A 13,528-nucleotide genomic window follows, 5' to 3' on the forward strand; every position below is an offset into this window, starting at 1 on the left:
GCCCAGTATCCTGTCTTCTGACAGTGGCTAATGCCAGATGCTTCAAAAGGAATGAACAGAACAGGGCAATTATCAAGTGATCCATTCCCTGTCATCCAGTCCCAGCATCTGGTAGTCAGAGGCATAGGGACACCAAGAGCATGGGGTTGCATCCCTGACCATCTTAACTAATTATTATTTTAATCCAGTTACAGTTTTGTTCTTCACAACATCCCCTGGTAATAAGTTCCACAGGTTGACTGCATTATGTGAAGAAGTACTTTATTTTGTTTGTTTTAAACCTGCTGCCTATTAATTTTTTTGGGTGACTCCTAGATCTTGTGTTAGGTGAAGGGGGTAAATAACACATTCACATTGTCCATATCATTCATGAATTTATAGACCGCTATAATATCCCCTTTCAATAGTCTCTCTTCTGAATAGTCCCAGTCTTTATAATCTCTCCTCATATGGAAGCTGTTCCATACCCCTAAATATTTTTGTTGCCCTTCTCTGTACCTTTTTCCATATCTAAAATCTCATTTGAAATGGGGTGACCAGACCTGCCCACAGTATTCAAAGTGTGGGCACACCATGGATTTATATACTGGCATTACGATATTTATATTTTTTTATATATCCCATTCCTAACATTCTCAGAGCTTATTTGACTTCTTCCGCGCATTGAGCAGATGTTTTCAGAGAACTATCCACAATGACTCCAAGATCTTTCTTGAGTGATAACAGCTAAATTTAGACCTCAACATTTTGTATATACAGTTGGGATTATGCTTTCCAATGTGCATTATTTTGCATTTATCAACACTGAATTTCATCTGCCATTTTGTTGCCCAGTCACCCAGTTTTCTGAGATCCCTCCGTAACTCTTCACAGTCAGCTTTGGACTTAATTATCTTGAGTAATTTTGTATCATTTGCAACCTTTGCCACCTCACTGTCTATCCCTTTTTGCAGATCATTTATGAATATGTTGAACAGCACAGATCCCAGTACTGATCCTTGGGAGATACTGCTATTTACCTTTCTCTGTTCTGAAAACTGACCATTTATGCCTATGCTTTGTTTCCTATCTTTTAACCAGTTACTGATCCATGGGAGGACTATCTTTTATCCTATGACTGCTTAAAACTAGGCTTCAAACTTAGTGTGGCTGAGAGGTTTTTAAACAGTTGCTGTATTATTTTCTAGAGATGTATTTCAGTTAGTAAAGGGGTTTCTCTATATTCATTAGGTTAATTGCAGAGCATTTGAAACGTGGTATACGCTTGTGGGCTTATCTACAAAGTGAAATAATGCACCTTACAGGTACTAATGTGTTGCGTGTTGATTGATCCGTGTACCCTGCTGCACTTTACCATAGCTCTGTCTGAAACAGTACTATGTTAAAGTGAGCTGTGGAAGCAGTAGTGTGCACCAGCAGGCTCTACATGGACCAGTTTAATGCACAATATGTTACTGCGCGTTAGAAATCACAACCTCATACTGCATGTTGCTGCTCCATGTAAACAAGCCCTAAATATGCCTTGTGCATTCTGTCCACTAATCCATCATGCCTAGAACCTGTTCTAATATTCCAAAACTGAGCAGTTTTCAGATTACTTTGAAAAAAAATAATTAATGTTAAACACACCAAAGGTGTGGTTTGCTAGCAGAATGGTAAATATTCTGTCATGGACCAGTGACCAGTTTAAAATTGATGTTAAAATTCTGCTTGATTACAGGAGAGCTAGTTTAGATACTGTGTGAATTCTAAAATTTCTCATTCAGAAGCCTATCCTGGTAAACTTTTAAAATTAGACTGAGAGCTATAAAAAATATGAATACTTTTTAAAGCTCTGCTAAATAGTGTCTGTAAAATATATTGCATAAATAGAAATGTAAATGTTTTATCAACACTCATTTAGAACGGCTTGCAAAAATCCCACATTACTGCCAATAAAGCTTTTATACTACTCCATGTATATTCTCATTTTCTCTGTTTTTGTATGTATAATATCAAAATAAATGTTAAGTGGTTTGGGCTACTTTAATATGAAAGGCACTATGTAAATATACTATGATAAACATGGGATCTTAGTTCAATTAAATTCATTCTTATCAACTTAATTTTAAAAATCTCTGAAATGTATTCATTGGTGGCTTTTCAAATCCCTATTTAAAAACAGGTTGTTTGGTCAGAGGTCTTCAAAGGATGACTGGTTTGTGTGTTTAAGATGAGGAATGCTTGCAGAATACAGTAAAATGTCTTCTGGGCTAAAGTGTAGGTTTTAGTCTGCCTGACTTTCAACTGACTTTACCTAATAAGGCAATCTTTCAAAATTATAACTACTTCAATTTTAAATAACAGATTACTTTAGTTTAAAAACAACTGCATTTTCTCAAATCTGGTGCTGTTCTGATGCATTTGTCATTTAAGAGTCTAAATCAAAAAACCTCAATATATTTGGCAGTCAGAATGTTGTAGTACCACATAACATAGTCATGCAAGAATAAAAATGTGCAACTCATATTTTTGTATCCAATGTTCTTGTTTTAGTGTAAATCTCATGAAGACCAAATTAGACCCAGAAGGACTAGGAATCATATTACTGGGTCCCTTTCTGCAAGAATTTTTCCCTGAGCAGGTAACGTAGATGTTTTTTTCTACTACTTATGCCATAGAACATTTTGTATTTCACTAGATAGGATTCTTCAGTGATGCATTAAACATTCATACCTCTAATGTGCTTTTTTGCAAGAGTATTTAGGCTAATAAATGTTGCATTTTTTTGATACTTCGGGTCAGCAGGTAACTCTTTGCACTGTTCAGTTCAATACAACTGTCCCACGTGATTAGCATTCCAAAATGTTTAAATGAAAAAGTATTCTAATTTATAGCTTTCACACCAAAAAGCACTCGCCACGGAAGCTGCCAAATGTCAGATAAGTAGAGCCCTGTGCAGATGCATCCAATCCGCTATCCACAAAAATCATCTGTGGATATCCGCCAGGCTGAGGCTCCAAGGCATCCCCCATGGCTGAGCCCAGTCGGGGAGAGCCGTGGGGAGCCCAGGCGAAGTCGCAGATCCTCCACCTGCCCTCGGCCGGGCGGGGAGTCTGGGGGGCGGGGACACAGCCAGGGGCTGTTCTCAGCCTCCCTTCCCTCCCGCACTGCAGGCAGGTGGTGAGTCCGCTGCAGCTCCCCGGCTTGGTTCCACACAGGCCTGGGAGGGGGGAGAGCTGTGGAGGTGCCCTGGAGCTGCTCGAGCCCTCTGCCCAAGGCAGGTGGAGGGTCCACCACAGCTCCCCATAGCTGCCTGCCCGACTGTTATCGTGGCTGGGCTGCGGCTCAGAGCTGCTCCTCTCCCCAGCCGGAACCAGGTCGGAGAGAGTCATGCTGGCAGCTGTGGGGAGCCGTGGCGGACCCTCCACCTGCCCTGGGTAGAGGTCCTGAGCAGCCCCCTGCAGGTGGAGAGACCCAGGCTCCCCACAGCTGCCAATGCAGCTCTCCTGGACCCAGCTCTGGCCGGGGGGTCAGCATGGAGCCGCCCACCCGGCCACGGTAAGAGCCAAGCAGGCCCCCCACCCAGTGTCCATGCTCCCCAGGACCCCTGCCCAAGGCAGATGGAGGATCCGTGCCGTGGTTCCTCACAGCTACCCGCCCGGCTCTTACCATCAGAGCCCTGCGTGGATACAAAATTTGTATCCCCGTCCACGCTGCTATCCGCAGAAATGGTCCACAGATATAAAGCAGATACCCACGGATTTGCAGGTCTCTACAGATAAGAGGACAAAGTCGGATAAGGAGAAATTGTCATCAAGTATTTTAGATCTAAAATGCCGTTTCTCTTGCCTGGGAATTGGAAATCAGTTTTATTTTCATCTTTTGTGAGAATGAAATGGCCACAATGTTATGTACCAGTCTTGCAGCCTTTGTTGCAGCAGTTAGCTAACAAATATTATTCCCAGATTTTGCTGACCTAATCGATGCTAGGGCCCAAACAAATCTTTACACATCTCACTATGTGACTTGAAGCTATAGTTAGTAAACAAAATAGCCTTATTAATTTCAGCCATGTTTGAAATACAAGAAAATCAGCATTTGTTTAAAAAAAAAATGGAAAATTTATTTTAAAGATAATAAGTGTTACTAAGGAAAAGTGAAACACCCACTACTATTTTAAAAGTATACTTGGCAATGCACCTTTTAAAGATGTAATATAGATCAGAAAAATGTACTGTAACAAAACAATACTGCAATGTGAAACACTAACACAATAATGATTCAAAAGCACTTCTAGAGCTTTGCTGCCAAGATGGTAAGGACTGAATACATTAAGAGATGATTCAATGTCTGGAGGAAGAGTGTAGGCTGCAGCTTTCATTTTCTTAGGATTGAAAGATCCAGAGCTGTGGAACCACTAGAAAGTTTTTTTTAATTAAATTTTATTTCATACAAAAACTGATGTGTTGCAATTATTGACAAGTCTGGAAGCAATATACCACTGACAAAGTGGAATTAGTTGTTTTATTAAATTTAAATATCACTCTTTTTAACTCCAGACATGATTCTTCTGCACTTTTTGGTAAGTGAAGAAGGAATTCTTTCTTGGAAAGAACTTATTAAACCTTTCACTGAGTACTTAAGCATTCTAACTGGATCAGACTTAACAGTTTTAAGTGGCTAGTATTTTTGGGTGTTGAACATGAGTCACTTCGGAGGCCCAATTTTCAGAGTGTATATGCTCAACTTTTTTATCATTCCACTTCAAGATATCCAGTTGGGCACTGAATCATTAGTCTCTTTAGGCAACCCAAAATGTTCATCTATTAACAGGTAGTGGAACTGATTGACTGGGTGTTGTATTTTTCTCCTATGAGGGGCCTGGAAAATCTTCTGTATCTTGACTCACCTTTTTTTTCTGACCTACTTGCCCCTTTCCCATCAAGCAAAGTAATTGTAAAGAGAAAAAGGGTGCATGGTAAGCTGACTTTGATATAAAATGAACTATCTTGTTTATACCAGGACTCCAGGGTTCCAGAGTCATTCACTGTATATCACTACAATGGATTGAAGCAGTCTAATTATAATGAAAAGGTATGATGATCTGAGAGAAAATGAATTGGAACCTGCTTAGGAGAAACCAATAATCATGACCATGTGATAGCAGTTCACCATCTTATGTGAAATGAGTTGATGTCAGTGCCATTCCTTGAGTCCAAATTGCAGAACTGTCACCACATTTGACACTGAACAGTTGGCCAGGTCAAAATTTTTCAGTAGAAACTTGTTTTGCAAAAATTCTCTGCTTTCCACAGAAAATTGATTTTTTTTTTTTTCCCGTTCCGAAAACCAGAAATATTTCAGTTTGGAAATGCTACCTCATACTCCACTTGTCTTCTATATACCATGCTCTCTGGTCAAACCATATTTACTGTGGTACACCAGTCACACTCTTCCAGAGAGGAGGCAATGCATCATGGGAGTTGTAATCAGACCCAGAGAGGAGAATGGGGTTATGAGACAGATTAACTTAAACTCCCATAAATCACCACAGCGGCATTTCAAAATCAAAATTTCTGGTTATGGCCAAAAAAAGATATTCAAATTTCTGTCAAATCAAAGATTATACTTCAAAGGAAAAAACATTTTTCAGCCAGTTCTAATTAGCACCTTTGCTATCAGTCTGAGTAGAGATTACAAGGAATGAATAGACAGAGACAACTACCAGTGAGGAGGCCCTTCCAGAAAATGCATTTTGATTCCATCACTATTTAATGCTCGTTGAAATCAGAATAATTGGGATTATAAAGTCACCTAAGGGCACCTAAAGCAGTGACCTGTCTTTCAGAAGTGCTGAGCACCTGCCGCTCCAATTCAGTGCAAGCTGTTGGTGCTCGTCACCTCTGAAAATCGGGCCACTTAATTGGGTGGTTAAATATATTCTGTATGTGCTTATTCATGAAAACATGAAATAAGGAATATAAGGTTTTGTCCATCCTCGTTATTAACCCTTATTTTCTTGTGCACAATTGTATTTGTTGTCAATTTCTTTTCATTTGTTCTGTCTATTGACACCTGTGTATATATTAATTCACTCCTCCCTCTTTTCTGTTGCATTTGAATTAAAAATATTCAGATAGTTTATAGTAACATTTACCTATATGAGCAAATTTCAGTGCTATAACTTTAGTGTTTCCATATATAGAAACGCAGACTTTGGTGCACTGAAAGCATTCTGCTTCAAAACTATACTACTACTCATCTGAAAATTTGGTCAAAACATGATTTCTGACTTTCTTTAAGACTCATGCTATACTATAAGGAAAGATTTGTACATGTTTTGCCTGTTGTGCTTTTTCATCTTTTTCTTATCTAAAGCAAATTGAGTTTATTCAGTGAATGGCCTATTGCCTCAGACTTTACATCATTTAAGTTCTCTATTTTATTTTTCTGCTTTGGCCTTTACTGTCAGTATGTAAACTGCATGAATAATCTATGCCCTGAATAGAAGTTTCAGGCATCAACACCTACCAGTTAGATACTCTGGATCTCATATTTCAATAAATGTGAACTACTTGTATAAAACTTTTAATTTGATTTGAGTTTTTCTTTTATTATGAAAAGCATGCTTTGTGATAAGTGGCTTCCTACACTGTGAAAACAACATTCTGTGTCTATCTTTAAAGGAATTTCAGGAAATATACTGAAGTAGATGGTTTTATTTTGACAGGTCATGTATGTAGAAGGCACAGCAGTTATTATGGGCTTTGAAGATCCAATGCTACAGACTGATGATACTCCAATAAAGCGCTGTTTGCAAACCAAATGGCCATATATAGAATTACTCTGGACCACAGATCGATCTCCTTCATTAAATTGATGTGTTTAGAAGAAATATACTATACTACTATCTAATGCTTTACTGGGGGATTAAGAATTGGCATTTGTTGAAAGCAGTATACTTGACTGTATGAAGCTGTACACTGGTATCATTGATAAATTGTAAATAATGATTACAAACACTTTTCAGTGTTAATTGAAATATTTAATTTTTTAATCAGATTGATTTCTCTTTATAATAGTTTGTCATTTTTGGTCATTGTGGTAGTATTGTGAGTTCTGTTCTTAAAAAAGCCTACTTATACCATCTAAATTTGCCATCTCATAAAGATTTGAAAAATGTCTAATACTGCAGTATCTGCATGTTAGGTATCAAATTAATCTTTCAACTGTAAAAACATTCTCTGTTTGCTTCTTCTTGAATCTTTTGGGCACGTTTTGTTATTTAAATTATACTGGCTTACGTTACAGTATCATAATTTGCAGTCTGGACTGGCCTTGCACTGAATGTTTAAATAAGCTTAAACTCTCTGCAATTTTTTCTAAAATTTGGCTCTAACTAAACAAATTTTACAAAAATGGTAAAATTAGGAATAATTTCTAGGCTCTTACTACTTAATATAAACTATAAAAGCCGTTTCGAGGCGGTTGTATATTGCTATGGCTTAGCTATCTGGCATGTTAAAAGTGAAGACAGAGTATGAGGAAAAATAAATGTATTAATATTTATTCAAAGTTGTATAAAGGAAATGTAAAAAATCAACAGCAGGAAGAATTTGTTCTATAATCTTTAAATTGTTCAGTTTTATAGTATTGCCAAATACCTCTTCTCAATTTGTCCAAACAACAATGTAAGCCAGCTTTATTGTATGTGTTAAGTGCATGAAAACATCTGTTATTACATGAGTATATGCCTTTATTTATTATCTAGTTGTTAGCCCTAAATAAAACCTTTTCCCTGAACTATGACCTAGTACTTGCAAGTTTGTTTTTTCAATCTGACCTGTTTACTTCCTCTTCAATTTCTTTGTATTGAAAAAAATAACGGGATAGTAGAGGAGCTAAAAATGGACAATTTTTGAAGTAGAGTGATCTCTTGAGGATATAAACACAAGTTAAAGATAACTAAAGGATCACTTTCGTGCAGTTGATCCACTTAAACTTGCTGTTCAGACCATAAATGCATAGTGTTTATTAATATCAAGAGGGCTAAGAATTCATGTTTAGAAATGTATTTTCTCTACAATGTTTAGGTGGGGATACTTTCTTTTTATGTATAAATAACAGCATGAGTTAGCTTGTTTCCCCATTAAGCAGACCTGTGTTTTTTGAATTGTCAAAACAAAATCTAACAAAACACCTGTATATTGCAGTATTTTCAGTGTAAGTTATGTAGTAATCGCAGACAGAAATAACAAGCTTGCCTGCATGGCATTTTCAGTTATAGCCTCTGTATAAGCATAGAACCATCTACAAATTTACATTTGGAAAACGTCAGCAGTGACGTGCTACTCTTGGCTACATCCACATATTCATTCTGAACACTTAACTCTGTAATTAACACTGCTCCTGAGTGCAAAATTGACAGCACCGAGAGTATCTCAGTTTCAAAAACCAAGGAAATAAGGCAGAATTATATTTTCCTGAAAAATTATCTTCTCATGGTCAGTAACAATTTGAGAACTTTTTAAAAAATAGCCTTTCATGTATCTAGACCCAAGGTTAAAATGTCCATTTATCTGATTCAAATTAGAACATGAATATTTTTCACATGTTAACCTGATCACATAAATGGGAATAGCTGTAATGCATGCCCTCTCTAGCCGTGAAGCCATCTTGCACCCAGCTTAAGTGGTCTGGCACACCCCGGCTTTCTGTGCCCCTACCCTGAACCAGGCAGAGTGCCACTACTTCATGCCATCTAAGGGTACGGACTTCTTGTTTACCCACCCGCCCCCCAACTTGCTCGTGTTTCACATGGTGACCGAGTGAGCCTGACAGCAACACCTCAAGGCCACCCCTCCTGATCAGGTGATGAAGAAATTTGACCTTCTGGGGTGCAAGATCTACTCCTCTTCAGACCTCCAGTTATTCATTGGCAGCTACCAGACCATCCTGGTGAAGTACGACTTCCTCATTAATCCAAGTTGGTGGAGTTCCAGGCCTTTCTCCCGCCAGTGCAACAGCAGGCTTTTCAGGCCCTGCTGGATGAGGTCAAGCTAGTTGCCAAAGTGGCCCTCCAAGCCGCGGTTGACACTGTCACACGCTCTGGCATTCGGGATGGTGCTCCACCGGGATTCCTGGCTTTAATCCTCCAGCTTTCCCAAGGAGGTCCAGACCGCCCTAGACCTCCCCTTTGACAGCCACAAACTTCATTGATGAAACGGACAAGTTCCCTCCACTCTCTTAAGGACTCCTGTGCTGCCCTCCAGTCGCTCAGAATCTACACCCTGGCCCCAACTTGCCAGCAGCAGTGGTCGCCCTTCTGACCCCGCCCTCACACTGCGTACCAGCCCTACCTTCAACACCTGCAAGATCCGTATCGCCGGCGCCCGTGCACATAGTGATCTCGCTACTCTGCCGCTACCTCCACCTTCCCGCAATGTCCATCCCAGCAATCCTTTTGATTCTTCCCCCAAGAGCCAAGCCACTCCACCCCTTCTGCAGCACCTCATATTGTTTTGGGGCGAAGTCTTGCCCTGTTTGCCCACATTTGGAGCAAGATCACCACTGGGTGATGGATGTTGTTCACCAATTGAGTTCCTCTACTTGTTGCCCACCCCATGGTGGCCCTGGGGATCCTTCCCAATGCGATCTCCGAGAGGAAGTGGACACCCTCCCCTAGAAGGGTGCCATAGAATGCGTCCTTCACTACCATGGCCATGGCTTCTACTAACCTTATTTCCTTGTGCAAAGAAGAGGGGTGGCCACTGTCCCATTCTGGATGTCTGGTCGCTGAACAAATTCATATGCAAGTTCTACTTCTGGATGATCATGTTCCCCCTCATAATCCTGTCCCACCCCCATCGAGGCTGGTTCTCCGCCCTTGATATGAAGGATGCATATTTTCATATAGACATCCACCCCACTCATCACAACTTCCTCCACTTCATGGTGGGACACTCCCACTACCAGTTTTGCATCCTCCCCTTTGGGACCGCCACTGCTCCCTGCATCTTCGTGGTCGTAGTGGCCTACATGCGCTCTCTAGACCACTCACTATTCCCCTACCTAGATGACTGGCTCCTCATTGCACCATCTCATGACCGCCTCCTCGCCACTATCCAGACCCTCTGTGACCTCCTTGCCAGCCTGGGGATCTGCATCAATAACGACAGGTAGGTTCTTGTCCTACCCGCAATCTCACCTTCATAGGGGCACACCTGGACTCCCTTGCATCCCGAGCCTTTCTCCTATCAGATCAATTCACCATGCTCACCGCGCAACTACACCGCCATCTGCATATTCACATCCTGCAGTGCCTCTCCCTCCTTGGCCACATAGCAGTCTGCACCTTGGGCACACCGTATGCCCGCCTGCATATGCACTGCCTCCACCTGTCTCCAGTCGGTCTACAACCCAGTTGGAGCACCTGAACAAGCCAGCCCTCATCTCCATCTCCATCCTGGTTTCCCTCCCCTGCTGGTGGAACCCATCCATGATCCTGGCCGGCACTCCATTCACTCCCCCTATGTCCCACACCACTTTCACCAGGGACGCCTCACTCATGGGGTGCGGCACCCACCTGGAGGGCTACACAGCCCGGGGCCTCTGGTCACCCAGGGAAGTACGGATGCATATCAACATCCTGGAACTGCAGGCCACCTGCCTTGCTTGCCAGACATTCCTGCCCCCATCAGATCCCGCCATATTCAACAGCTCTCTGACAACTTGAAAGCGGTTGTATATGTCAATAAGCAGGGTGGGGTCTGGTCCCCCTCCCTCTGCATGGAAGTCATCCTCTGGAACTTGTACCTCAGGCATGGGTCACCCTCTACGCCGTGCACCTCCCAGGCACCAGCAACTCTGTCAGACACGTTCAGCAGGTCCTTTTATGCAAATCCTGAGTGGAAGTTCCAGGACCTCACACTTCACTCAGTCTTTCGCCAGGGGACACTCTGTACCTTGAAGCAGCACTCTGGAACCCCCATATTCACCCCTGTCATAATAGATATATTTCATACAAAGCATACCATGTAAGATATCACATGAAAGTTCATGATTTGCTGAAACCCATTGTTCTGTCTAGATATGTATATCGTTAGTGTGTATGAAGTTAAGATTTTGCTGTGTGGTTGTTACAACGTATTTCACTAAGTTTGAGAGTCTCTGCTGCTAGTTCCTCAGTGATGAGAAGGGTGGTGATTCACTCCCAGGAGAGTGTTCGGTGATTAATAATCAGCAGGGGAGTTGTAAACAAGGGATTTACAGTTCTGTAAGAGAAGTACCACACAATGGGGAATTCTCAACTCTGACTCAGCAGAGCCCACCAGGACATGTCTGGGTAAGTTTCTTTCCAGGGACTGCAGATATCAAACAGCATCATGCTCTTACCTTTCTCCTCCCCCACCTACTCTGAAAGAAACAAGAATGCTGGGAAGACAACAACTTGAACTGAGGAGACTAGTCCCAGGCTTAAAGGAGAAGCCTGTGTATTAAGAACTGTAACCTACCTGCAACATCAAAACTGTTTGATCCAAATACTGCCTAGTCTAACAAGGTTTAAGATTTATACTGTATGCTTACCTTTTATTTTCTTTGGTAACTATCTCTGACCTTTTGTGCCTACCCCTTATAATCACTTAAAAGCTATCTTTCTGTAGTTAATAAATCTGTTTTTATATTTTACCTAAAACAATGTGTTTCGGTTGACTTGCTTGGGAAATCTCAGCTCAATTCACAAAGGCTAGTGTGTGTCCTCTCCACATCAAGGGGTGGGGGGGGCGGACTAGGTAATAAACTTACACTGGTCACGCTTCTGATCAGGCCAAGACAGTACTGTTTTGGGGTACAGATTGTACCCTGGGGATCCCATCACAGGCACACCACACTGGGATCTCTTCACAAGGGCCAAGAACCACAAACTTCCCCTCTTCTGCTCCACAGGAGCCCTCGGGCCAGGCTCACAGGGCGATGTCCTTCTCCTTCCCTGGACCACCAAACATTGCTATGCCTTCCCACCCATTCCCTTGCTCCTGCAAGTCCTGCGCAAGATACAGAAGGATCATGCAACAGTCATTCTCATAGCTCCCTTCTGGCCTCGCCAGTATTGGTTCACTGATCTCCTTCACCTCTCCGCTTGCCCCCCAGTTGGTCTTCCCACCCTCCCAGATCTCCTCACACAGGCTCATGGCTGTCTGTGGCACCCAACCCAGGCCCACTCCACCTCACGGCCTAGGTATTTGAATGGGGCTCACTTATAGACTGGGCATGCTCTGCCCCCATGTATAACATCCTCACTCACAGCAGATGGTCATCTACTAGAGCCTGCTACCAAGCTAAATGGCTATCCTTCATTACCTATGTACACCATCACTGCTACCCTCTGGACTCAGTCTCCATTCCCATACTCCTGGACTACATCCTCTACCTTCGACAGTTGGGCCTCACCTGCTCCTCCATCCACGTCCACCTGGCAGCACTCAGTGACTTCCTCCCTGCTGTGGATGGGTTGTCTGTCTTCACTTACATGACTACCGCACACTTTCTTCATGGCCTCCTCAACGCCTTCCCATCCATGTGGAAGCCTATCCCCTCTTGGGACCTGAATCTCCTCTTCTCCGCCCTCACTAAGCCATCCTTCAAACCCTTTGCAGCCTGCTCTCTTGCCCATTTCTCCGTGAAGGTGGTAATCTTGGTGGCCATCACCTGGGCGAGATGGGTTAACGAGCTGGTGGCCATCACGGCCGTCCTGCCCTTTATTGTCTACCACAAAGACAAGGTCTCCCTGTGCCTGCCCCCCCAAATTTCTCCCCATGGTGGCCTCCCCGTTCCACCTCAACCAGTGCATATACCTCCCAATCTTTTACCCTAAACCACATGCATCCCCCAGGGCATGCCTGTTGCACTCTTTCAATGTCCGTCTGGCGTTGGCCTTTTATCTCCAATGCACCTGCGCCTTCTCTGCCTCACCCCAGCTCTTCCTCGACAGAGCGCTGAAAGAGCCATGCAGTCTCTCTAAATGGATCTTCTGTTGTATTAAGGAAAGCTACGCTCTCTCATTTCCCGCCACCCTCCGGAGTCACGGCCCACTCCATGTGGTTGCATGCTGCCACGTCGGCCTCCCTTGCAGACATACCATGGCAGGACATTTGTAGGGTGGCCACGTAGTCCTCTGTCCACACCTTTTCTGCTCACTATGCCATCATCTCTATGGCAGTGGGAAATGTAGCAGTAGGCTGCACTGTCCTACAGACTGTGGCTTCTTGCATGTCCTTGCAACCATACCCCATGCTGAGCTCTGCTCGCTACTCTCCCATGTCTGGAATCTATATGGGGACCATCACTCGAAGAAGAGGAGGTTACTTACTGTAACTGGAGGTTCTTTGAGATTTGTGGTTCATATTTGGATTCCAATACCTGCCCTCCATTACTCTGCTACGGACTTTATCACTTGCTGGTAAGAGGGACCTGGAGCAGCGCCGACCCGCACAGCCTCTTAAAACCTCGGATGCATCACATGGCCAATGCATGTGTGGGTCAACAG

General features: G+C 42.8%; 1 protein-coding gene across 4 annotated transcripts in view; it reads left to right on the plus strand.

Moving 5' to 3' along the window:
• Window positions 1-7,791, plus strand: part of MINDY3 (MINDY lysine 48 deubiquitinase 3) — a 73,691-nt gene extending 65,900 nt beyond the window's left edge. For 3 of the 4 annotated variants that reach the window (XM_034760360.1, XM_034760362.1, XM_034760363.1), the window contains 3 exons: window positions 2,536-2,623; window positions 5,005-5,076; window positions 6,713-7,791. In XM_034760360.1, coding sequence (XP_034616251.1) covers window positions 2,536-2,623; window positions 5,005-5,076; window positions 6,713-6,862 — 310 coding nt within the window. In that variant the 3' untranslated portion in view covers window positions 6,863-7,791. The remainder of the gene's footprint in view (window positions 1-2,535; window positions 2,624-5,004; window positions 5,077-6,712) is intronic. The other variant, XM_034760361.1, reaches the window with a different exon arrangement.
• Window positions 7,792-13,528: the final 5,737 nt, after the last annotated feature.

Source organism: Trachemys scripta, chromosome 2 (genome assembly GCF_013100865.1).
Source record: "Trachemys scripta elegans isolate TJP31775 chromosome 2, CAS_Tse_1.0, whole genome shotgun sequence".
Lineage (NCBI taxonomy): Eukaryota > Metazoa > Chordata > Testudines > Emydidae > Trachemys > Trachemys scripta.